The sequence below is a fragment of the Brienomyrus brachyistius genome, chromosome 3 (assembly GCF_023856365.1).
Source record: "Brienomyrus brachyistius isolate T26 chromosome 3, BBRACH_0.4, whole genome shotgun sequence".
NCBI lineage: Eukaryota > Metazoa > Chordata > Actinopteri > Osteoglossiformes > Mormyridae > Brienomyrus > Brienomyrus brachyistius.
In genome coordinates, this window is record NC_064535.1 from 35,946,771 (window position 1) to 35,970,527 (window position 23,757).

Sequence of the window (23,757 nt, forward strand, 5' to 3'; positions counted from 1 at the left end):
GGGTAGTCCACCCCTGACTGAAAGAAGAAGACTACACCTCATCCGCCAGCGGGAAGATCAGGACCAGGATGAAGATGAGCCAGATAAAAAGGGAGACTTTGGGGGGAAAGCAAGCAATGTGTATGACGTATACCGTGACTAACATGCCGATGGTGAAAATGTACGGTTCTGTCACTAAGGCGCTAGAAGGTTTCCACACCCTCTCCAAGGCCCTGCACGAGCAGTCTGGCATAGGGAACCTTTGGGACGACTGGATAGCCTCCAAGTTTGGGCAGTGGACGGGACGAATTGCTTTGCTACTAATATCGAGTGCTACATTTACTGGTCACTTGTGGCTATTGTTGTATTCCCTGCCTATGTGCTCTTGCAATTCGGCTGACCACATCCACTATAGAGAAGAAGGACAGGGACTCCCACACGTACATGCTAACGGTGTCCCTCCTTGCGACCTCAGAGGAAGGGGGGCCGGTAGAGGTACCATTGCCTGTGTGGAGCATCCTCCTGGTTAGGTGATCTCCTTGCGGAGATCAAAAGGGGGATACCGCAAATTTTCCACGAATCAATATAACCAGGAGCAATTTTACACGGACCAATGTAATCAGAAGTGATCTCTTAGTAGAGATCAAAAGGGGGAATTGAAGGGGGGCTAGGTTGCGTGCTAAACTTTGTCACACTGAGAGAGGGGAACAAACTGGAACACAGGCAGGAAGAGAAGGGGGGCTCCAGCCCTCCTCGTAGTGTAAGTAAATTCCGGAAAGCAGAAGGTACATTGACAGGCTCGTGGTGACATTAAGCTTACGCTTGACCTGCGGGGACATAACAAGGGAGGGGGTCGCTGACGATGCTAAATTGCAACATAACAAGATAAGATAAAAGGGAACGGGTGTGGGGACTAACGCCAGCAATGTCCAAACAATAGTTATATGTTACGTCAACTGGAAAGAGACCAACAAGAACAGTAGACGCCCTAAACGGGGTATAAAAGTTAGACACAGACAACAGGGAGCTGAGCTTCCCTTGGTGTGTACTTTTGTGCATCTGAGGGTGGCTCCCGGATCGATCTGTACAACAAATAAAGAGAGCTGACTCACAACCATCCTATGCCTCACGAATGCATCTTTTCCTCATCAACGGACTCGGTGGAGTCTAACTCCAACAATGTTCATAAAATCAGTAAAGATTCTCAATCAGGGAGGCCTCTTTTTTAGCGGGAAGGCCTCTTTTTAGCGGGAAGGCCTCTTTTTTGCAGGAAGGCCTCTTGTTTAGCGGGAAGGCCTCTTTTTTGCAGGAAGGCCTCTTTTTTAGTGGGAAGGCCTCTTTTTAGCGGGAAGGCCTCTTTTTTGCAGGAAGGCCTCTTTTTATTAACCTCACTGAGGTTGCACAGGTGGTGAATCGGCTGGGGTTAGAGAAGGCTGCTGGGGTCTGTGGTATCCGGGGTGAACTTCTCCAGGCTGGTGGTGAGGCTGACCTCCTGGTATTGACTGGAAAACGGGACTTGTGGTCCCTGTCTAGAAAGGGAAGGATGATCGCCTGGATTCCGGCAGCTACAGGGGTATAACACTGCTCTCAGTGCAGTCCTTAGACTTTGCGGGATCCCCCCGAAACTGCTGGATGTCATGGCCGGCTTGTACACTAGTACTGTGCAAACTGGAGGGAGAACATCTACATTTTCCCAGTTGATTCTAGGGTTCACCAGGGGTGTGATCTTGCTCCTACTCTCTTAAATAGGGACGTGGCACGATCGGGGGCAGATGAGGGGGCGTGGCACGATCGGGGCAGATGAGGGGGCGTGGCACGATCGGGGGCAGATGAGGGGGCGTGGCACGATCGGGGCAGATGAGGGGGCGTGGCACGATCGGGGCAGATGAAGGGGCGTGGCACGATCGGGGCAGATGAGGGGGCGTGGCACGATCGGGGGCACATGAGGGGGCGTGGCACGATCGGGGCAGATGAGGGGGCGTGGCACGATCGGGGCAGATGAAGGGGCGTGGCACGATCGGGGCAGGACAATGCGTCTTTTTTTTTTACTTTTCTTTCTTTACATGGACGGGGTGTTGGGCAGAGTCATGGGGTACAGGGGCTATGGGGTATCTGTTGGTGAAGAATGATTTATTGATCTTGACTTTGCCGACGATGCTGTGATCTTAACTGTCAATGGAGGCTCTGATCAGGGCTCTCGAGTGACTGAGTGAGGAGTCTGAGTGTCTGGGATTGTGGGTGTCCTGGATAAAGACCAAGATCTAGGCATTTACTGACTTCTTAGGAATAGGTAGTGTGTCTGTCTGCGGGGGGAATGTCAACCTTGCCGAGAGATTTACCTACATCGGCAGCGACATTCGTGTCTCTTGTGACTCTTCCTTTGAAGTTAGCAGACGGATTGGGAGAGCATGGGGAGGTGTTGAGGTTACTGGAAAGGGGTTTGTGGCTCCCAATATTAATGCAAGAGGACGATGGTCGAAGTTCTGGTGCTCCCTGTCTCGCTGTATGGCTGTGAGAAATGCATGCTATCCAGTGAGCTGAGATGAAGACTGGACCCCTTCGGTACTGGGTGTCTTCAGAGAATCCTTGGGTACCGCTGGTTTGATTTTGTGCCGACTGAGCAGTGGTTAGAGGAGTCCGGAATGAGGCACATTACCCGCATTGCCAGGCAGCGTCAGCTTTCTCACTACGGCCATGTGCCGTGTTTCCCTGAGCGTGATCCGACTCCTGGACCAGGCCTAGGGGACACCCACGTAACACCTGGCTGTGGCAGATGGATGGCCATTTATTGAGTATGGGGCTAGACTCTTTTTAGTGGGGAGGCCTGTTTAGTGGGGAGGCCTCTCTTCACGGGGAGACCTCTATTTAAGTAGTGAGGCCCCTTTTTAATGGGGAGTCCTTTTTTAACTGGGAGCCCTCTCCTTAGTGGGGGGGAGGTCTCTTTAGTAGACAGGCCTCTGTTTAGTGGGGAGTCCTATTTGTCTGGGGAGGTCTCTTTTTAGCAGGCTTATGAGGGTAACTTGTCGGATTTAAGGTAGTCTGGGCAAAATGTAAGTGAACGAATATGAAGTCCATTTAAACTGTGGTACCTTAAATTCGACAAGTTTCCCTGACAATCCAGTAACCCCACTTCGTCGTACAGGCCACTGCTGCTTGAGGACCCAAAACGTACAGCTTAAGTTTTTGATCAACCATATTATATTATTTCCGAGGGCTTTAAAATAAGATTGGAATGATAGGTTAATAGATCAGGGTTTTTAAATTATTATGATTTTGAAAAAGTATAATACAAAATCTGGGAAATCCAGAGATACTAATAAAAGGTGTTTGGCTGTTGCCCCTGGTTTTACACCATTTGGTTTTTAACAGCATCTGGCTGTATGTAAACATTAACATGTAAGTCAGCACAACCCAGAGCTCATTGGTGCAAGTCCATTGCTTTTGATGTCCACTCTGTTGTATTACATTGAGAGATTTCCATTGGATGATTAACAGAATCACATGGGCTGTGTTTGGGGGGAGGAAACAGGGGCTTTAATAAGCGTTTTGAGATTTTAACCACAATGGGGCTGAACCAAGAATGCAAATTAGCCAGCGGTGGGCAAGAGCTTAAAGTCACAAAATAATCCATTTCAGGAAACATGATTAGGTTCCTCTGTTAGTAAACGAGAAAAGAAGTGAAGAAAGAGGTGAAGAAAGGACTCGTCGTTGGGTTTCACCCTGCCCTGGGGCATCCTGGCCCTCCTTCTATACTGTGGAATTTAATGAGAAACAGCACAATGCCTGGTGGGGGGCGGGGGGGGGGCACTAATGCCACACACCTCCATGGTCATGGGTGGGAATCCTCCCTGTGTTGCGTGTGGAGTTGGCATGTTCTCCCTGGCAGGGCACACATGTACACAATGTGGCAACTCTAGTTCATCTTAGCATGTTTTTGGACTGGGGGGGGGGAAGTTGTGCCAACATGCTGCCCCTCTAGACCCCCCTCAGGGCATAACCGTGAGTGAATGTATGCAGCCTGTAAGCAGAGGCACAGGGACACAGAGGCCCCGCTGTTTTCTGCGGGGGGTAGCAGCTGGATTTACAAAAAAAGCATTTAGGGGGAGATTGGTCACAAAATCTCATGGAATTTAGCCAGTCATTATAAATTATTCTCAATGCTGGTCATTTGCTTTGGTTTTAATTATAATTTGGTGATCAGTGTTGACACACCGAACCACAGCACACGGAGCGCAACAATGAAATGCGTCCTCTGCATTTAACCCATGTGAGGAGGGCGCAGTAACGCCGTGTACCGAAACATTTCTATTGTCGTGTGCCTCAAAGGGATTTTCTCCCCTGAGGTTTTCTCACTTTGCTCTGTTTCATCACAAAATACTTACCGGAGTAAAAGTCAATTTTTGCTTTTTCTTTTCTCTTGTTTGCATGAAAATTTGGCATCGTGCCAAAAGTAACAGAAAGTAATCAGGCATTTTTATTAATTGTACTGGGAAACATTTCCACAGTGACCCCCCCCCCCCCCAACCTTGGCTGTGTATTGGTTTTAGCTGGTTTATTTGTTTCATTGCATAAATTAATGCATAAACAAACACTTGTTTGCTGAAGATTTTCTGAAAGAAGATTGACCAGCATGTGAAACAGGAATGTACTAATGAACTAGTGTGAATTAGTGGATCAAAAAAACCTAAAGTCTTAGGTTGGTTTAATTAATAAATGGTATTCAGTTGTGGGAGGTCAAAACAAATTTGCTAGCAAGTTAAGGCTGTGGTACAGTGGAGCACAGACCTGTGAATAAGCAGCCAATGACTGACAGTTACCGTTTTAATGACTAATAGCTTGAGAGCTAAGCCAGGCTCGGGTTCGTCTAGACATCAGGCCTTGATGTTTAAAGCATTATGCCCATTTCACAAACACCAGTATCAACACAGTATTTAATACACGTATTTAACGGTTTGTGTGATCTAATGACAGTAAGATTTAGATCAAGAACTACAAAAATCTGACCAAAAAAGGTTAATATATTCCCCACATTAAATGTAAACATTGTGTAATCGTGTACAAGGATGTTCATCAAGAGAGCTGCATTTAAACTGTAATACATGTGTTGTTTAATATACAGCATATACCCCCCCCCCCCCTCAGGGCAGTATAGTTAGTCAGCAAAGCTATATTTTCAGTACTCTGTTGCCTAGTCCTGCTCCCTCAGACTTGCTGCTCTGTTTGACTCGCAGCCCCGTGTCCCTGCAGAGCCCTAACCTGGCAAAGTGGGCAGACATGCAAACAAACACGACCCAGAGCTTTGAGATGGACGCGATCTTTGGTGAGACCCCTGGGTCGTCGTCGTCGTCTTCTTCCTTGACCTTTGATGGTGAGGTCAGTCTGACTCCAGGTCTCTCCTGTAAGTGGATCTCCACCCCTGGACGTCCGAAGCTGTGTTGATCTTGCTCAGACTCAGCGTGTCTTCAATCCTGCCACTTTAACTAGAAAAAGATTTTCTCCACATGTTACTGTAAAATCTGTTTCCTTTCACCAACTATGCTGACAGTTTAAATCCCTAGAAGTTTTACTTGTAATACTTTACAGAGCGATAAACTTAGAAGCAGCAAAACTGAATATGACCTACATAACACATGTGGACCCTCAACACCAGCTCCACTGCCAAGAAGGCCCAGCAGCGTCTCTACTTCCTGCGGAGACTGAGGAGAAGCTCACCTTCCACCCCCAATCCTCACCATGTTTTATAGAGGGACCATAGAGAGCATTCTCTGTGGCTGCATCACAGCCTGGTACGGGAATTGCAGCGTCTCGGACCGCAAGACCCTACAGAGGATTGTGAGGACGGCAGAGAAGATCATTGGGGTCTCTCTCCCCTCTATTACGGACATTTACACCACACGCTGCATCCGCAAAGCCACCAGCATTGTGGATGACCCCACACACCCCCCACGCACACTCTTCTCCCTCCTCCCATCTGGCAAAAGGTTCCGTAGCATACGGGCCTCCACTGCCAGAACGGGGACCAGCTTCTTCCCTCAGGCCATCAGACTCCTCAACCGGAACTGAACACAATCCCCCCCCCCCCCACACACACACACACATACACATCTGTACATCTGTATATAATATTTATTGTTATTTATTATACCATGGCATTTTTGTACAGCATTTTTGCACAAACAACCTTCGCTGCTACCATACAGTAACAAATACTGTATCCAGAATGTTACCACTGTTAATTGGCACTGTTGTCTTGTCTGTCTTGTCAATCTGTACTGCTATGCTGTCCTGTCTGCACTTATGATGTTGCTCTGTCTTTGTCCTGCTCTGTGTTGCACCATGGTCCTGGAGGAACGTTATCTCATTTCACTGTATACTGTGTGTATGGTTGAAATGACAATAAAACCTGCTTGACTTGACTTGATAACGCAAAAGATGTCGATTAAGAGCTTCCAGTGAAGCAAAGCAAGAGAAAATGTACATTTTCTAGTATTAATATTATGTGTTTGTGTGTGTGTGCATCTGTGTGTGTATGTTATTCAAATGTATGTGTTCTGTAGCTATTTTTGAGTTATTCATGCTTTAAAAGAAACTTCATGCAAACTGATCTTCATCCTCCTGACTCATTTCTTTAAATGCAGATTCTGTTATTTCTTTCATCTCTCTCATTTTCTCCTCAGATACTGGGGGTAGCATCGGCTTTAGTGCCCCTTCGATTCTGTTCATTCTTTCTTTTGCCTTCTGATTAAATGTCTGGTTGTTCTTCATCACAAGATCTCGTATTGCTTCTTGAGCTTCTTCACAGGCATCATGTAATTTCCTGCGTTCACTTTCAAAATTCGGTTTGCTGGGATCCAGAGCCATGAGTTTGCCCAGACTGCTGATCCTGTCCATCAGGTGCTTGTCGGAAATCTCAACGTAGGTCCCTGAGATCATGTTAACCAAGCTGGCTACATTCGACGCATAAAAGGCCTGCTGGTAGATCAGGTCTTTCATGAACTTTTTTGTGTTATATGACAGATGTTTCTGAGATGCCTTCTGAGACTGTTTGACAAAATCAGTCAGAGATCTATGCAGGCAGGTCTTAACGATGTTTGAGATCATCTGAAAGAAGCGTACCATCTTCTCCCACTGCTCTTTCACTCTTCCCATCGCATCTAGACCCTTGACCAGCATTTTAATGGTGGTGTTGAAGTCGATCTCTTTTACTTCACAGTTTCTCAGTGTGACTAAGATCTCTGTCAGCTCCTTCTGGTTTTTCTCCAGGTTTTCCAAACTCTGTTTTTGCATCTCTCTTGCCTTTTCCAGCTGAGCTCGACTCTGCTCTATGCGGAAACGAGCGTTCTCCACCGCCATCTCACCTGCCCGTTTTTTTCCGCTCTCCTTAGCTTGTTGCGGGGGTTCAGGTGTAAAAGCTGGTGTGTTTGTGAGGGCTTTGCTCTCAGAGTCAAATTTCTCTGTTTCCTTCAGCAGCTTTTGGATTCCTCCAATCATTTCTTTGGTCTTGCCATCATCGCATTTCCCTTCAGGTGCGATGGTGCTGAGCTCAGAGCACAGGTTCGTACCCTTTGTGCAGATATTTATAGCTTTGCTTTTTGCATCAGAGTCATTTTCACTGGCCACTGAGGTTTTAATGTGCTCAAATTGTTTACTGAGAAATGACGTCTTTGCTTTCCCCTCCTTTTGGTCAAATACATCAGACCATTTAATTTGGTTTGGTTCTGTAAAGCTGTTTAAGGTTCGACTCAGACCCAGAAGCTGCCCTGATTTGGAAAACGTGTTGCTCTGTGCAAACATCATTGGACCTCCTAGTTTTGTTTCTACGACTTTTGCTGCTATGTTTGTAAAAATGTTGAGAGCAGTTAATACACCTTCTGTGAGTCCTTCTACAAAGTTCATGCCAATCAGTTCCCACCCAGATGGCAGTGAATCCATTGCTTTATTAAAGGTGTTCTGTGCCTCTTCTACCTGTTTATTCATGTCCTGAAGTGTTTTCTGAGCCCTTTCCTTTGCTTTCTCTGAATCCTCCTTCTTCATATTTGTCTCCTCAATTTTGCGCTTGACGTTCTCCAGATCATCACCATATACCTTCTTTGCACTTATACAAGCTTCTAAAAGTTCTTGGATCAGATAAATAGTTAGGGTGAACTTTCTCTCAGTTTGCTCAGCTAATCTTTCACAGTCATTTGATATAGCTGATATGTTCTCCAGTTGGTCAGGGAGGATGGTTTGGACCAGTTCATCATTGTCTTGTACCAAAATATTTACCGATGTCTTGATGTAAGCTGGCACATTGCCAGTGTGGAGACGGATCTGGTCCATGTTCTTGTGAGCCTCATTGAATGCCGCCCATCCAGAATTAGCCACTTGCATTAGACAGGCACGAAATGAGTCTGGGTACTTGATTAACTGAAACCCACCTTTTGGAGGGTTTTTATTGATGGAGAAATCTACATTAGAGGAGATACAGACCAGCTCCCCCAGAATGGCTATGGAGACTGGGGCAGGTACCAAGTACTCCTCCCAGTTAGCATATGGTTGCATTATCAGCTTGGTGTCATCTCTGAAATCTCCAGCCTTGGAAATTGATTGGGTAGCTTTCACTATGTCTGCCATTGTCGTCTTTCCTGTAAAGAAACAGAATTGTGTTCTGTGACACATCAGATTTGAGCAAAGATCTTCATTTGATTTAGTTAAGTTTCATTCCTTAATTGAAAGACTATATGTGGTTGTCATTTTTGAATGAATTACTTGTTACTCATGCTTTATGCTGGCCTTTTTACCCATAAACACATTATATGTATTTACAGGTATAAATAGGACACATTCACCCTCTCATAAGACAAATACTGTTGAAGTGACTTTTTTACTCAATCACATAAAGCTGGACAGATAAAAGTTAAATTTCCGTGTATCAGCATGATAACGTACAAATATAAAATACGATGCTTTTCAAATATACAGATCAACAATTTGGAACAGAATAAATTACAACTTAACTTTATACAGCTATAAACAGTGTCTCATTTCTGAATGAACAGTATAAATTATCTGTAGCATGCCGTACAAACCTCCTGTCAATGTTGTGTTTTTTATGATTTGTTTAAATACTAAACATTAACTACCAGAAAGCTGCCTTTTTAAATTTCACTTCAATGTTTATTTTGTTGAGAGATGTATCTCTGAACTTCTTCTTTAATTCTACTTTTTCACAACAAACCTGCCCCAGAAACATCTGGTCAGTTTCTACAGGTCTGCTAAAGAGCCTTTTGACAAAGTACATCACAGCTTGGTTTGTTAGCTTCACAAAGAGTGACCATAGAGATCCACAGCAAATCATCAAGGCAGACAAGTATATCACAGAAACACAACTGTGACCATAATCAACCTCTCTATATTTTTTGTTTGCTTATTCTGCATGTAGTTTTTTTTTATCATCTAATATTTTACCATTTTTATACGTTATTTTCTATATTATATTTAAGACAACATCAGCTTGGGGAGTCACTAATGCAATCCTGTGTGTGAATCTTCAATCTGTTACATATCAGAAATGCAGAAAGATAAAGTAAAGAGTCAAATACCTGAAAGTAAGTAGTAAGGAAGTAGATTATATACTTGCAGATACTTGCTTCTTGCCTGATTTTCTGATCGTTAAGTAGCTGCTGTTGTGAGCAGCTTTTATTCTCTAACTTCAGCGCCCTGCCCCCGATCTCCCTGCACATCTACGCACACACCCACCACCCCGATCTCCCTGCGTATGTATGCACAGACCCACCACCCCGATCTCCCCGCGCATGTGTGCTCACCCCCACCACCCCGATCTCCCCGCGCAAGTATGCACACCCCCACCCAGGGACGGATTATGGGTTGTGTGGGCCCCTGGGCAAAACGTTCGCGAGGGCCCCCCCCACCACCACCACCAGCACCACCACCACAATTCAAGGGCCCTTGGCAGCCAAACGCCCTCCCTATAGGGTCAGGGGCCCTTGTAGGCAGAGGATCAAAGAATGTAGGCCCTCTAAAATAGACAAACGAAAATACATTGTTGATAAGCGGCCCCGCTGGCCCGGTCCGTAATCTGTCCCTGCACCCACCACCCCGATCTCCCCGCGCATGTGTGCTCACCCCCACCACGTCTGTGCAGCTTGCTGCTTAACACACCCACTGCACCTCACTTAAAAGTCCTGTCACTGTCCCCCCCCCCAAAAAAAAAAAAAAAACTAGAAACAGACCCTGATAAACGTGCAGTTACGTAAAAGATCACTTTTATATTTGCAAGCCACATTGCCCATGTATTTAAGCATTGTTATCTTAAATATGACAGCCCGTCCGAATATTCACTGCTGTGTGCTGAAGGGGGGCTAGGTTGCGTGCTAAACTTTGTCACACTGAGAAAGGGGAACAAACTGGAACACAGGCAGGAAGAAAAGGGGGGCTCCAGCCCTCCTCGTAGTGTAAGTAAATTCCGGAAAGCAGAAGGTACATTGACAGGCTCGTGGTGACATTAAGCTTACGCTTGACCTGCGGGGACATAACAAGGGAGGGGGTCGCTGACGATGCTAAATTGCAACATAACAAGATAAGATAAAAGGGAACGGGTGTGGGGACTAACGCCAGCAATGTCCAAACAATAGTTATATGTTACGTCAACTGGAAAGAGACCAACAAGAACAGTAGACGCCCTAAACGGGGTATAAAAGTTAGACACAGACAACAGGGAGCTGAGCTTCCCTTGGTGTGTACTTTTGTGCATCTGAGGGTGGCTCCCGGATCGATCTGTACAACAAATAAAGAGAGCTGACTCACAACCATCCTTTGCCTCACGAATGCATCTTTTCCTCATCAACGGACTCGGTGGAGTCTAACTCCAACAGTGCCCAAGAATTTCCCCCCCAGGATCAATGCAGTTCACTTTATCCCTGCGGCAATGACCGGGAAGGGCAGCAGAAAGATAGATGGGTGGGTGGATGAGGAGGGACAGGTGGGAAGGAGACACAACCCACTTAAACAGGAATGTCAGCACATGTTTGTTGCAGATACCTACAGTTGATCAGTTCAGACTTGCCTCCTCCAGAACACTCCAGGACAAAGGCTGATTCTAATGCAATCTCCCCCAAATCGCCACCATCTTCTTCATAACCTCCCCCTAAGATTATCAGCCCATTCCTATCAGCTGCTGCTTTGTTCAAATTTGTCCAGCTTTGCTCAACATAGGCGGCTCCCATGAAGCAACAAATCTTAAATTCAATCACATTTTATTCTACGAGTTTGAAATGTTTTTCTTGTATTATACCTTCATATGCAAATAACCAATATATTTTCTTTCATTGGTCTTTCAAAGTTGTGTAATTTTTTAATCTACGCCACACATCTGCAAAACCCTTTGGGCCTTTTCTCTGGGTCCAAAGTGCTGCTTTGCTTCAGCCTGCCCAAGAATGTTGGCTGCTCTCCCTCAGGCAGGAGCGATGGGCCGTGTTTCATTTGCACAAAGAGTAACGCTTCATTCTCATTTCAAACAGCATACTGATTTCATATTTGTGAAGCCTCTAGCATAATTTGATGTGAGTCTTTTGCAAGAGGGGCCTCCACTGGCCTTTCTTGCAGAAGCCAGTCCTGGTGTAGTGCTCAGTTTCAGCCAACGACGTCTGTTGGGGCTTTAGATGTCAGTTCAGCATTAATTACAATTACAGGTACAGAAAATATGGTTTACCTCCATTATATATCACTGAGTGAGGTGGCATGCTGGTGCAGTGGTCAGCACGCTTGCCTCACACCCCTGGGACTGGGGCTCAGGTCTCCTCCAGGGTTCCGTGTGTGTGGAGTTTGCATGTTCTCCTCATGTAGTCAGGAGGCTTCCCCTGTGTTCTCCCTTACAGGGTCTATGTGTGAGGTTTTCCAGGGGGTAGAGACAGGAAAGCGAGGGGCTAAAGGGAATCTGGGGCTAATGTTGCCCCCCATAGATGAGCTAACTCTGAGAAGGAGAGAGTGAACAGACATGGAAAATGGACAGAAGGTGATGGGGGAGAGTCTCAAGGTGGACTTCAGGGTGGACAGAGAGAGCTGACTACTGTGAGACCCCCCTGCTGTGCTGCTGTGTCAGACCTGGTGAAGTGCAAGACAGGCTACTTAAAGGCACAGATCCAAGGTGTGTAGCTGCCGCTGAATTACAGCCCCGTAAACACAAACCACAGGCACACAAATCAGTTTCTTGGTGTAGCCTGTCCCCTAGTGGAAATAAAGAGGAATGCAGAAAGGGCAGCCGACGAACGTGTTTAATTTCGCTGCAGCTGGCCACTCAAAGTCTGGCATGTTGAGAGTTGTTCATGTGGATAAAGAGAATCAAAACTCTGAAATATTGTTCGTCTGGCTTATCTGGCTGAGAACTCTGACATATACAATAGGGTAATGCAGATCCGCCACTGAGCCAAATCAAATCAAATAACTTTTATTGTAACTTCACTTATCACCAGTACACAGGTACAATACAGGTGCAATACGAATGTACAGTTAAATAACGCGCAGAAGAGCATCATTAAACTTTATATTAAAATTCATATATTCATGGTGCATAATTTCTTGAAAATACATTGCATTAATGTTCACCTACAAGAAAAAAATATATTGCTAATCAGATACATTAAAATATGCCGGCACTGGAACCCCAGAGCACATGCCCATTGATAACATTACGATGCTAAGACAAAAAATCTAGCTAATTTTATTTTTGCACGCACAAGCATTTATCGTTCAACAGACCACAATTCAGAACTGAACCAGAAAACCCCTCTTGAACTGGGAAATCATCCCCACCCAGTCTTCAAGGGTGGAGCCACAGGAATAAGCTGTGTGCACGCTTGTAAGCATCTTAAACGGGTTATGTCATGTACACACAGTCATAAAATGGATCACCCTCACTTCATGACTTGGCAGACTGCATGCTCCTCATATTAGTATTTTAAGGCAGAATATTAATACACGATGTTTTTAATAAAAGCCACATGTGAAATATAACAAACAGTTTTATTAAAACAATGTCTGGCCTTTTTTCCTTGTTTGCAAATATACAACAACTATTCAGCATAGACATTTTCTTTATTCCTAACACATCTCAAAATAAAGACAAAAATCAATATATGCCTGCATCTGTCCTGCAACCAGAACAAAATGTTTAGATTAGTTATTTCAGAAGTACAAACCTATATTCTATTGTTGAGGGTTTTTTATAATCGTATTTCCACGCACAATAGGCTTCTTTGAGGGCTGACGGAACGGGAGTGTTTCCCAGTATATTGTTCCCATTTACATTTTTCCTTTGTTTACCTTTATGAAACAAAACTTGCTATAAATATTTTTTATATTAGGGTTATATTTTGTGCAGTTCTTTACTTTTTTTTTTTTCGATGATTAACATTTATTTAAATTTTTCTTTAACCACTCAACGGCACAGGAAGGTTGATACTGGCGATTTTCCTTTTGAAAGGTACTGAATATAAACCTGAAACAACTCAGTTCTGAGGCAGACCTTCTGAGGATGTTACATTTTGGTTATTTAGCCAATTTAATCACAGCGTCTTTTTGAAGTCTGTCAGCTCATCCATGCCAACGTTGCCTCCGCTGACAACGAGCACGACGTTCTTCCCGGCCACGTCCGGGATCTTGCCGTTGGCGAGGGCGGCGAAGGAGGCAGCCCCGGAGGGCTCCACCACGAAGCCGGCCTGGTACAGATCAACCACGGCGGCCATGATCTGCTCGTCGCTGACCAGCACGATTTCCTGCACAAACTGCCGACAGAGTCTGTATGGCAAAGCACCTGAGACACATGAACAGACATTACTCAATGTAGGTCAATGCAACCAAATACTCTCTCATTGGTTCATTGCAATTAAAGAATTATATAATAATAGAACGACCATGTTCTTGAAAATATGGCTACAATGCAAAAAAGAAGCACCTTATGGTACCTGCAAACGGTGGGGCGAGTCCAGAAGCAACGCTTTGAGTATCCATGGAAACAGGCTTCATCTCAATGAAGCTTCTGAGCATGGTACAGGCTGTCAGGTGACATGAACTCAGCAGTGAATCAGGCAATTATAAAGGTATAATCCTCGCACCTGCAGAGTTTCCCACGTTCACCATCATGTCCCCCTAAGTTTGCAGGCGTCCATTTTACCTGAAGTCTACCTGAATGCTTAGTGCTTGATTACTCTGAATTCACTCTTACCTTTCTGATTTTAAATAAACACCTATAACTTGAAAAATCAGCATGTTTTTTTGGGTGTTTCAAAAGACCCCATGAGAAATGGTATAAAAACAGATCACAAGCCCTTTTCTGAAAGAGAATGTATACAGATTTAATTCTTTCATCAATATTGATTGCTTGAGTTTTTAGGACTGAACAGTTAGTCATTCACCTCCCTCGGGCTCCACTCCGTAGATCAGGGTGTTCTTACAGCCCGAGAGCTTGATGGCAGCTGCAACACCAGCCAGCAAGCCTCCACCCCCGCAACAGACCACCACCACGTCTGGGTTTGGCATCTCCTCCAAGATCTCAAAGCCGAGGCTGCAAAGGCCACCAACAATGGACGAGCAGATTGAGGAACCACAGGTGTCCTGCAGGAGGTGTCTTTGACTTGCCCTTACAGTATGATTGTGTGGGTGCGTATCTCTGCCCTACGGTGGGCTGACATCGTGCATCCTGGGAGTGGTGCCAGGCCCCACGTTACCCTTACAAGGACAAGCATTTTTTTTGATAGGCTTTACCTTGAATGCCCGGCAATGAGGTCAATGTCATCAATCGAGTGCAGAAATGTCATATTCTCTTGCAGGACACACCGTTTGACCACATCCAACAGATGTGAAGATGGCACACGCTCAACCTCAGCTCCCAGACTCTGAAGGGTGTTACAATGAAGGACACAAATATAAAAGTGTTCCTTTGGACAGTAACATCCACACGCGATTGGAAGCCTTGCTTACTTCTATGAGTGTTGATCTGGAAGCAGGAGCTGTTTCGGGCATCACCACCTTGCCCTTACATCCGTAGTGTTTCAGGGCATAGGCAAATGCCTTCCCATAATTCCCAGCGGACATGGTTACTAGGGGAAATCCTGTAGGTTTTCTAGCAAACTGATTGGCGACTCCTCTTATTTTAAAAGAACCTAGAATTGACAAAAATATCCAACAAAGTGCAGATAGCCTGACAATTCCAGAACAAATACATTTTTTTTTCCAAGTATGTACCTCATCCAGTAAGAACTGTGCTACACACAGAATTCTATCATTCAGAGGTAATGGTCAGTATTGTCGGGGTGCGAATCATACAAACCAGTCCTTTGCAAATTTTCCATTTTCATATGAAAGTTGCACAAAGTGTTGAGGAACAGTGTTGTCCGGTTCCCAGAAATCATCGGTGTGTTAATCACCCCCAGAGGACTAGACTTCACAGTGTCCCAGGCATCTTTGAGCATCTCCAGTGTGACGCCCTCTACAGGCGTACTTTCCATTGTTACTCTCACCAAATACGAAGTCTGTTACAAATAAGCGAGTAAGCAAAATATTTCACTACAATATTAATTTAAGATTTAGCAGTTTTTAATTGTGAAACTTTAATAAAAAGTAGCTCCATGATTAGGCTCATTCACTTAATTGTATACATGCGTAAGAGCTATCTATATATGATTATCAAGCAGACTACGAACCGTTTAAAAAACTGCACGGTAAATCATCTGTCGAGAAAGAAAGTTATTGTAAAGCTCGTCTAGACGTATGACGTAGGTGTAACGGCACACAAAATAAGTACTTAACCATGCAACTATAAAAGCTTTTCCTTAACGGTAAACAGTAAGTACCTCTGAAAGACGGATAAGTGGCGAAGCATAAGCGGTGTTACAATTAAAGCGGTCCCCGGGGAAACACACTCGAGAACGACTTGCTCCCTGTATCGTTGTTAGTGACATGTAATTCTTGCACACAATAAATAAAACATGGCGGCCTTTTTGAACGGGTTTGAGTAAAAGAAGAGAGTCTTTATGACGTTTTTTAATTTATCTAGGTGAACCTAAGGTCTGTGAAACAGATACAGCAAATGTGGTTTACCTTTATTTCATATTGTTCCGCAGTTGGCATGGTGGTGCCGTGGTTAGCATTATTGCCTCACATTTCTGGGCGAGGGTTCAAGTTTCTCCCATGTAGCTAGTGATTTCCCTTACCCCTATCTACACCACCTTCATGCTGTCACCCTCAAAACCCGATGATACCCGATGTTTGTGTTTTATAAATGTAGAAGATAATGTTTGCTCTTTACTCCCACCTAGTGGACAAATGTGTTTTACGTGGATTATGGGCGTATGTAATCGCAGTTATTTTATAATTAATGAAGGATAATGCTAAAAGTTCTTTGGGGGATTTTAAATAGCAGCGTTCAGGCTAAGCCTCAATATCCTTAGCCACTATGCTGTCTCGGTTGGTTTATACAATTTCAGACATTCTCGTGCTTATCTGTGTAATATTTACACATATTTTAGAAGTCAGCGCCAAAAGTAGAAAAAGTTCTGACATGATTTCATAGATTCTTTTTTGACATCATAAAACCCTGCCATTTTATAAGGAGCGTGTAAATTTTTATTTCCACTCTGTATGTTATTTGGCAGAAGTGACGCTAATGAATCTTTCTTTTCCTTTGGTTACCAGCTTTTTGTTAATCTCTAGGTGTCGCTCTTGAAAAAGATTTCGTAAAATCTGCAAAGACCCAATAAAAGTTTGTTGTTGGAGTAAAAGTGTGTTTAATTTAATTGTAACATTTTATTCTAGCTGATACAAGTAAAATAGCCCGTGTTATTCTGTCTGGATATTTGTAAAATGTTTATAAATGCAAATAAAAAATTATTTCACGTTAGAACTTATTAAATAGTCTTTGCAAGGTTTTTAGGAAACACAGGTGTCATTCATTTAAAAAATGGCTTTAAAATGACAGACAGCGATGACAATCGCCGGTCATTGATTTCAATACCCTTAAATAACCGCAACTAATTTTAATGCTGGATTAAAAAAACACACACACACACACAAAGGACGGTATGATTATAGGTATTTATCCCGTGCAGTAACCAGTCGGAGGAGCTGCGGAAAGGGGTGGGGGCACAGCGCACCTCGACATGCCGCCTTAACAGCGTGCGTGTGTATGACAGTAAGGGATCATCCAGCAGATGAGCTTCTATTGCTCCCGGAGGGTATCACGCCGCACTTTCATGCTAATACCTTCTGAAGTAGGGGAGCTGCGTAGCCATTTTGTAGTCATTTAAAACTTAACGTGGGATATAATGACGCCCGGTCCGTGGATGCAACGCATAGGTGGTCTTCTTAACTTTGCACTTTCACATGGATTACAATAGAAAGCCGGGGTGCGAGGAGGAAAAGCGCAAGTGCTGTTTTCAGGGGTTCTGGTGAAATTATGTGGATGATTTGAGTTTTTGAAACTATGGAGCTGCAAATAACCTGGATCTGGGGGTACTTTCTGCTCCAAGTCCCGATGCTGGCACCTTTACGTTCACAAGCTTTATCTCCTGGAGCCGCTTGGGCAAATACATCTGTGGGTCCCGGCTGGATGTATGAAACCGGCAGGACTTTAACGCCTAAGTTTGTGTGGAGTTTATTAGAGATGGAGGGGCGACTCGCAGTGTCGGCGCTGCCCCGTAAGTTGCGCTGCGCACCTCTGCACTGGAACCCAGCGCCGCTGTTTTCTAGGATCAAAAAGCCGGAAAATTCAATTTTAACACGTTTTCTTCCGATTGTGCATGGACAGGACTGCTTCATCAAATATAAAAGAAATAGCAGAGCAGGCAAGCCCGTCACGTACATTAATTACTTTTCCAGGATAGAAGCAAATTCCTTCTTAACTGCAGGTAAGTTGACGTTAAATGTCAAGGACCTTTTATTTGTTCTGTTTGGAAATTTACAGCTGTACAATTTGTCCTGCAAGGCAACAAGCTTGCAGGTGTTTTTGAGTAACGGGAGCGTAACGACCGAGTGGGAGCAGGACCGCAGTCGCCAAGCGGTTGAAGGCGCGGAGGCGTCGTTGTTTTGCATGCTGCCGACCTGGCAAGAGGATCAGTCCGTGCGTGTCAAGCTGAGGTTTATGACAGACGGAGCACAATCGGAGGGCAACCATACAGACAAAAGACGGAGGAGGAACGTTAACACCGCTCCTCAATTTCAGCTGCCGAACTATCAGGTGTCGGTGGCCGAGAACGAGCCGGCTGGGACCCGAGTTTTCACCCTCAAAGCCGTCGATTTAGATGATGGAGAAGCTGGGAGAATTGAATACAGCATCGAGGCTCTCTTCGATAGCAGATCCAATGATTATTTTCAAATCGAATCACAGACCGGAAGCATCACAACCAAGCAGCCTTTGGACAGGGAGATCAAAGACACTCACGTCTTTAAAGTCACAGCATCTGATCATGGCATCCCTCAGAGGTTGGGAACAACCTATCTCACTGTCACTGTGAAGGACACCAATGACCACGAGCCAGTGTTCGAACAGACGGAATACAGAGTCAGTATTCGGGAAAATGTTGAGGTCGGCTATGAGGTGTTGACCATCAGAGCTACAGATGGGGACGCACCATCCAATGCTAATATGATATATAAGATACTGAATGGAGATGGCGTGAACTCAGACTTCGAAATTGACTCTTGGAAAGGGTTAGTTAAGATCAAGGTTCGGCCAGACCGAGAAACAATATCCCAGTACCAGTTGATGGTAGAAGCCAACGACCAGGGCAAAGACCCTGGACCCCACAGTGCGACGGCCACAGTGTATATCACAGTGGAAGATGAGAATGACAACTACCCCCAGTTCAGTAAGAAGCGTTACGTTGTTCAGGTGCCAGAAAACATCGCGGTCAACACTGAAGTGGTCCGGGTGGAAGCCACAGACAAGGACGAGGGTAACAATGCGAAGGTGACCTACAGCATCATCAGTGGAAATGTGCGGGGCCAGTTTTACATCCACTCGCCCACGGGCATCATCGACGTCATAAACCCACTGGATTATGAGACGATCAGGGAGTACAACTTGCGGATTAAGGCACAGGATGGTGGCCGTCCACCTCTGATTAACAGCACTGGAATCGTGGTTGTGCGAGTGGTGGATGTGAATGACAACAGCCCCATGTTTGTCAGTACGCCGTTCCAAGCCACTGTGCTGGAGAACGTGGTCGTTGGATACTCTGTGATTCACATCCAGGCTATAGATGCAGATTCCGGAGACAACGCTCGCTTGGAATACCGGCTGCTCGACACCACCGCGGGTTTCCCCTTTGCCATTAGCAACAGCACTGGCTGGATCACAGTCAGTGTGGAGCTAGACAGGGAGTCCACAGAATTTTATACCTTTGGAGTTGAAGCACTGGATCATGGGATCCCTGTGATGTCATCATCAGCCATTGTCAGCATTACTGTACTAGATGTGAATGACAATGTCCCGACCTTCACTGAGAAGCTGTACTCTCTGAAGATAAATGAGGATGTTGTGGTGGGGACAAGTGTGCTCACTGTCACAGCTGTTGACCGGGACATAAACAGTGTGGTGACATATCAGATTGCCAGTGGAAACACACGCAACCGCTTTGCCATCGCCAGCCAGAGCGGGGGTGGTCTCATTACCCTGGCACTGCCCCTGGACTACAAGCAGGAACGGCAGTATGTGCTGTCAGTCACCGCCTCAGATGGCACCCGCTACGACACTGCTCAGGTCTGCATTAACGTCACTGATGCCAACACCCACCGGCCTGTATTCCAGAGTACCAACTACCAGGTTCTGGTCAGTGAAGATAAGCCTGTGGGCTCCACAGTGGTAGTCATCAGTGCCACGGATGAAGACACGGGTGAGAATGCTCGCATTACCTATATTATGGAGGACAATGTGCCTCAGTTTAAGATTGACCCAGACGGAGGAGCCATCACAACTCAGATGGAGATTGACTATGAGGACCAGGCCTCCTACACACTGGCTATTGTTGCCCATGACAATGGTATCCCTCAGAAGTCTGACACCACCTATGTAGAGATCATCATTATTGACGCCAATGATAACGCTCCTCAGTTTCTCCGGGACATGTACCAGGGCATGGTGTTTGAAGATGCTCCAGTTTACACCAGCGTGCTGCAGATTTCAGCATCAGACAGGGACTCGGGATCCAATGGGAGACTGAGTTACACCTTCCAAGGTGGGGATGATGGGGATGGTGATTTTGTCATTGAGCAGTATTCTGGAATCATCAGAACAGCCAGGAAGTTGGACAGAGAAAATGTAGCTGTGTACAGCCTGAAGGCCTATGCTGTAGACAAGGGTATTCCTCCACTGAAAGCAGTGGTGGACATCCTGGTGTCTGTGCTGGACATAAATGACAATGCACCAGTGTTTGAGAAGGATAGGTTAGATATCTTTGTGGAGGAAAACAGCCCCATGGGCTCCATTGTAGCACGGATCACCGCTACGGATCCAGATGAGGGTACCAATGCTCAGATTCTGTATCAGATTGTGGAGGGGAATGTTCCAGAAGTTTTCCAGCTGGATATTTTTACAGGAGACCTGATGGCATTGGTAGACCTAGACTATGAGTCCAAAACGGAGTATATGATTGTTGTCCAGGCCACATCAGCTCCTCTGGTCAGCCGCACCACTGTATATATAAAACTCGTGGACGTAAATGACAACGACCCAGTCCTGCGGGACTTTGAGATCATCTTTAACAACTATGTCACCAACAAGTCCAACAGCTTCCCACCTGGGGTGATTGGGAAGGTACCTGCTCATGACCCTGATGTATCCGACAAACTCCACTACAGTTTTGTGGAGGGGAATGAGCTGAGTCTCCTTATCCTGGACCAGGAGACTGGGGACCTGAAGCTCAGCAAGGCCCTGAACAACAACCGACCCTTGGAAGCAGTCATGAAAATGTCAGTCACAGGTAAAGATCTAAGTTATTCCTTTCAATTTTTTGGCTATTTTTTTCTCAATACAGCTTAGAAGTATCTCATGAGTGACATTCAACTTGTTTTTCTTGCAGAGTTTATTCTCTCTGCTCTGGTTGTGTTGCCTTTGAGCTGTTTGGTTGCGGTATTGCATTCTGCTGTTGGCTCGCAACAGGTGCAAAAGGCGTGAGCGTTTAATGAGGGTGACCAGACAGTCCATGGTAGGCGAGACACTGAGCTGTTTCAAGTTTTACAAACTACTTTAAAATTCAAAGGTTCCTGTGCTTGGCTAAATAGTTCAGTTCTTCTTGTGCTTTGATTGGTTTGTTTTCTTGATTGAAAGACGCATCCAGCTGTTTCACATTAACGTTAACGATTATAGGAGACTGACCAATCAGCACACAGCAAGAACTCTGTGCTTAAGTGAAATGCAGGTCCTTTTCATTGAAATGTAGTTTACAAATCCTGTCCAAGCTCAACGTGTCCCCCCTGACATGGATTATCTGGTCACCCTAATTTAATTGTTTTCTGTTCAACTGTACACTGCTAAGATGACACTGGATTTGCCTGATGTGGCTTCTTTAACTGTGGAGGGATTGTCTTGATACAGCGACATACTTTGAAGGTCAGATAAAGGTAATATTAAGTCTTATTGTTGTGATAATAGTGTTATGCTCATCATCAGAATTCCGGCAGTCAGTGTTAAGGGATGATGTTTATATGACAGAAGCTTATGTTTAGCTGTTATCAGTGGAAATTTAATGAGAATTGTCCTTAACAACCCAAAAATCTTCCTGATGTATATCTATGAAATCTTGATGGTCACCATCCACTGAAGTGAATCCACACTCTGGCCAGACAAATGCATGCATCTCTTCTGATGGAAATTCTGAGTAGAATTTTTTGACTTTGATGCTCCTTGACGTTACTGTCGGCTTTTTTTTTTTTTTTTTTTTTGCGTTTTTTCCGTGCATTTGGATGTTCAGTTCTAAGCCCGTTTTCAAAGGAAGGTTTTGCAGATGCTCTCCGGATGTTTGGCACGAAGGCCCTGTTGTCTCTGCTATTAACTGGCATAGCAACCGGACACCACGGTGTCACTGGGGAGCTTGTGGTGATCTCAGCCTCCCCTGAAAAAACCCTGTATTCCTTAGAGTAACACACCCTTGTATGGCTTATAAAACACTGACAGCCTGCCCACCCCTGGGATTTTATGTGAGGGCAGGCAGGGAGAGGAGACTGACGAGAATAAAACTGTCCTGAAAGGCTGTTAAATTGTTTGTCTTAGCGAGAAGCTCCTCTCACTTTTTTTTTTCTCTAGTGTTGGCCATATTGGCTGTGGAGCTGAACCCCAGCATTGTGTCCCTCTAACCCAGGGCTGGCCAGTCTTATCCGCAGAGGGACAGTGTGTGTGCAGGTTTTTGCTGCCGCTCCCTAATTAGGTCACTACTTAGAGGACTGATTGGCTGACGAGTCCTCACACCTGGGTGTGAACAGCCGACCTAAAGGTTGCCCCAAAAACCCACACCGGCCCTTTGCGGGTAAGATTGGCCACCCCTACTCTAACTCTTACAACTTAAAGATGAGATAAGGGTTATGTGTCGCAAGGACTGCTCAGGCTAAACGATCCTTTTCAGCGTGTGTGATGTTCTTACTAGTGAAAGCTGTAGGTTTTACCACATGCCACTCCCTCCCTCCTGTATTTGTCAGATCACTTTTACTGAGAAGCCTCTTTCAGGTCTAGCATCCATATATACAGTTGGCAGTTTCAGCTGCATCGCTTGATGTGCGTGATGTTCCTTTACTATGAGCCTTCGAGTGTTTGAGCTGCCCATGGAGTCTGGCAGACAGGTGTCATGTTTACATGTTGTCCTGTTGATTTTCGTTTTTAGTCCATAAAGGAATGAAGTCATGCACCAAATTCATAACCGTTTTGCATGACGTGGTCCAGATTGATGCACATCCCACTGGAAAGTCTTTGTCAGTGGCACTGAAATAAACCTTATTTGTTTGTTTGTGTCATTTTAGTTTTATTTGCTATCCTGAGCTTTAATCAGTTTGTAAATATGCAAAGTCACATCAGTGTATTTAGCAGTTGCACTGCTCCTATCCAAGATCTATAAGAGCTTCAGATGTAGATGCAAAGTGCAGTGACCAAATGGGAGAACACAGCCTTTACTACGGTAGCTCTAAGAAGCATCCCCCTGCAGTTTGAAGCACTGTCAGTCTCTCCATGACCCTCCCACATGTCAGCTTGTCTCAGACAGGCCAGACTGGCAGCCCAGACTTTCTTTCTGTGTGAAATGAGAGGGAAAGGAATCCAATTCATGTTCAATCTTGCAGTCTTTGCCTTTGTTAAGAGACAGTGATGGGGGAAGATGCTGTTAATCACTCTTCAAGGAGGGGAGGATTCGGAAAGCAGGGCCCTCTGTGAGCCGTCGCTTGTCTTTCAGATGTTCAGATATTATACTGCGAAGGCACGTGCTGCCAACATGAGGCTGAAAGAACTTGATTTTTTTGTAAACTTCTATCCATGGCCATGGTGAGCAGAGCAGGTCACTAACGGAATGTGCCTTTATATAGTATCAGTGTGGATGAATGGCCATGGTGAGCAGAGCAGGTCACTAAGCGAATGTACCTTTCATATAGTATCAGTGTGGATGAATGGCCATGGTGAGCAGAGCAGGTCACTAAGCGAATGTACCTTTCATATAGTATCAGTGTGAATGAATGGCCATGGTGAGCAGAGCAGGTCACTAAGCGAATGTACCTTTCATATAGTATCAGTGTGAATGAATGGCCATG

At 45.1% G+C, this 23,757-nt stretch overlaps 4 protein-coding genes across 15 annotated transcripts in view; 1 reads left to right on the forward strand and 3 right to left on the reverse strand.

Moving 5' to 3' along the window:
- Positions 1 to 9,700, reverse strand: part of LOC125739313 (uncharacterized) — a 74,101-nt gene extending 64,401 nt beyond the window's left edge. The window contains exon 1 of the mRNA XM_049009304.1: positions 9,561 to 9,700. The gene's annotated coding sequence lies outside the window, so the exon portion shown is untranslated. The remainder of the gene's footprint in view (positions 1 to 9,560) is intronic.
- Positions 6,088 to 9,700, reverse strand: LOC125739315 (uncharacterized). Of its 2 annotated transcripts, none has more exons than XM_049009306.1 (2): positions 9,561 to 9,700; positions 6,088 to 8,603 (listed from the first exon to the last, which is right to left on the reverse strand). In XM_049009306.1, exon 2 carries the CDS (start codon positions 8,590 to 8,592, stop codon positions 6,571 to 6,573), a length of 2,022 nt encoding a protein of 673 aa, XP_048865263.1. In that variant the 5' UTR covers positions 8,593 to 8,603; positions 9,561 to 9,700; the 3' UTR covers positions 6,088 to 6,570. The 2 variants fall into 2 exon arrangements, with proteins under 2 accessions (XP_048865263.1, XP_048865264.1); XM_049009307.1 differs by having other exon boundaries at positions 9,595 to 9,615.
- A 2,703-nt stretch (positions 9,701 to 12,403) lies between these two features.
- On the reverse strand, positions 12,404 to 16,212 carry srr (serine racemase). Of its 6 annotated transcripts, none has more exons than XM_049009323.1 (7): positions 16,075 to 16,212; positions 15,305 to 15,506; positions 14,956 to 15,137; positions 14,740 to 14,870; positions 14,391 to 14,539; positions 13,941 to 14,030; positions 12,404 to 13,789 (listed from the first exon to the last, which is right to left on the reverse strand). In XM_049009323.1, the coding sequence occupies exons 1-7, from the start codon at positions 16,102 to 16,104 to the stop codon at positions 13,542 to 13,544; spliced, it is 1,032 nt and encodes a 343-aa protein (XP_048865280.1). In that variant the 5' UTR covers positions 16,105 to 16,212; the 3' UTR covers positions 12,404 to 13,541. The 6 variants fall into 6 exon arrangements, with proteins under 6 accessions (XP_048865280.1, XP_048865282.1, XP_048865281.1 ...); XM_049009325.1 differs by lacking the exon at positions 16,075 to 16,212 and adding an exon at positions 15,828 to 15,911; XM_049009324.1 differs by lacking the exon at positions 16,075 to 16,212 and adding an exon at positions 15,678 to 15,866.
- A 905-nt stretch (positions 16,213 to 17,117) lies between these two features.
- The window catches only part of LOC125739306 (cadherin EGF LAG seven-pass G-type receptor 1-like), a 50,955-nt gene continuing 44,315 nt past the window's right edge, over positions 17,118 to 23,757 (forward strand). For all 6 annotated transcript variants that reach the window (XR_007397118.1, XR_007397119.1, XM_049009274.1 and 3 more), the window contains exon 1: positions 17,118 to 20,951. Coding sequence is in view for 4 of the 6 variants with exons in the window: in XM_049009274.1 (XP_048865231.1) it covers positions 17,456 to 20,951 (3,496 nt within the window). In the remaining 2 variants the exon portion in view is untranslated. The remainder of the gene's footprint in view (positions 20,952 to 23,757) is intronic.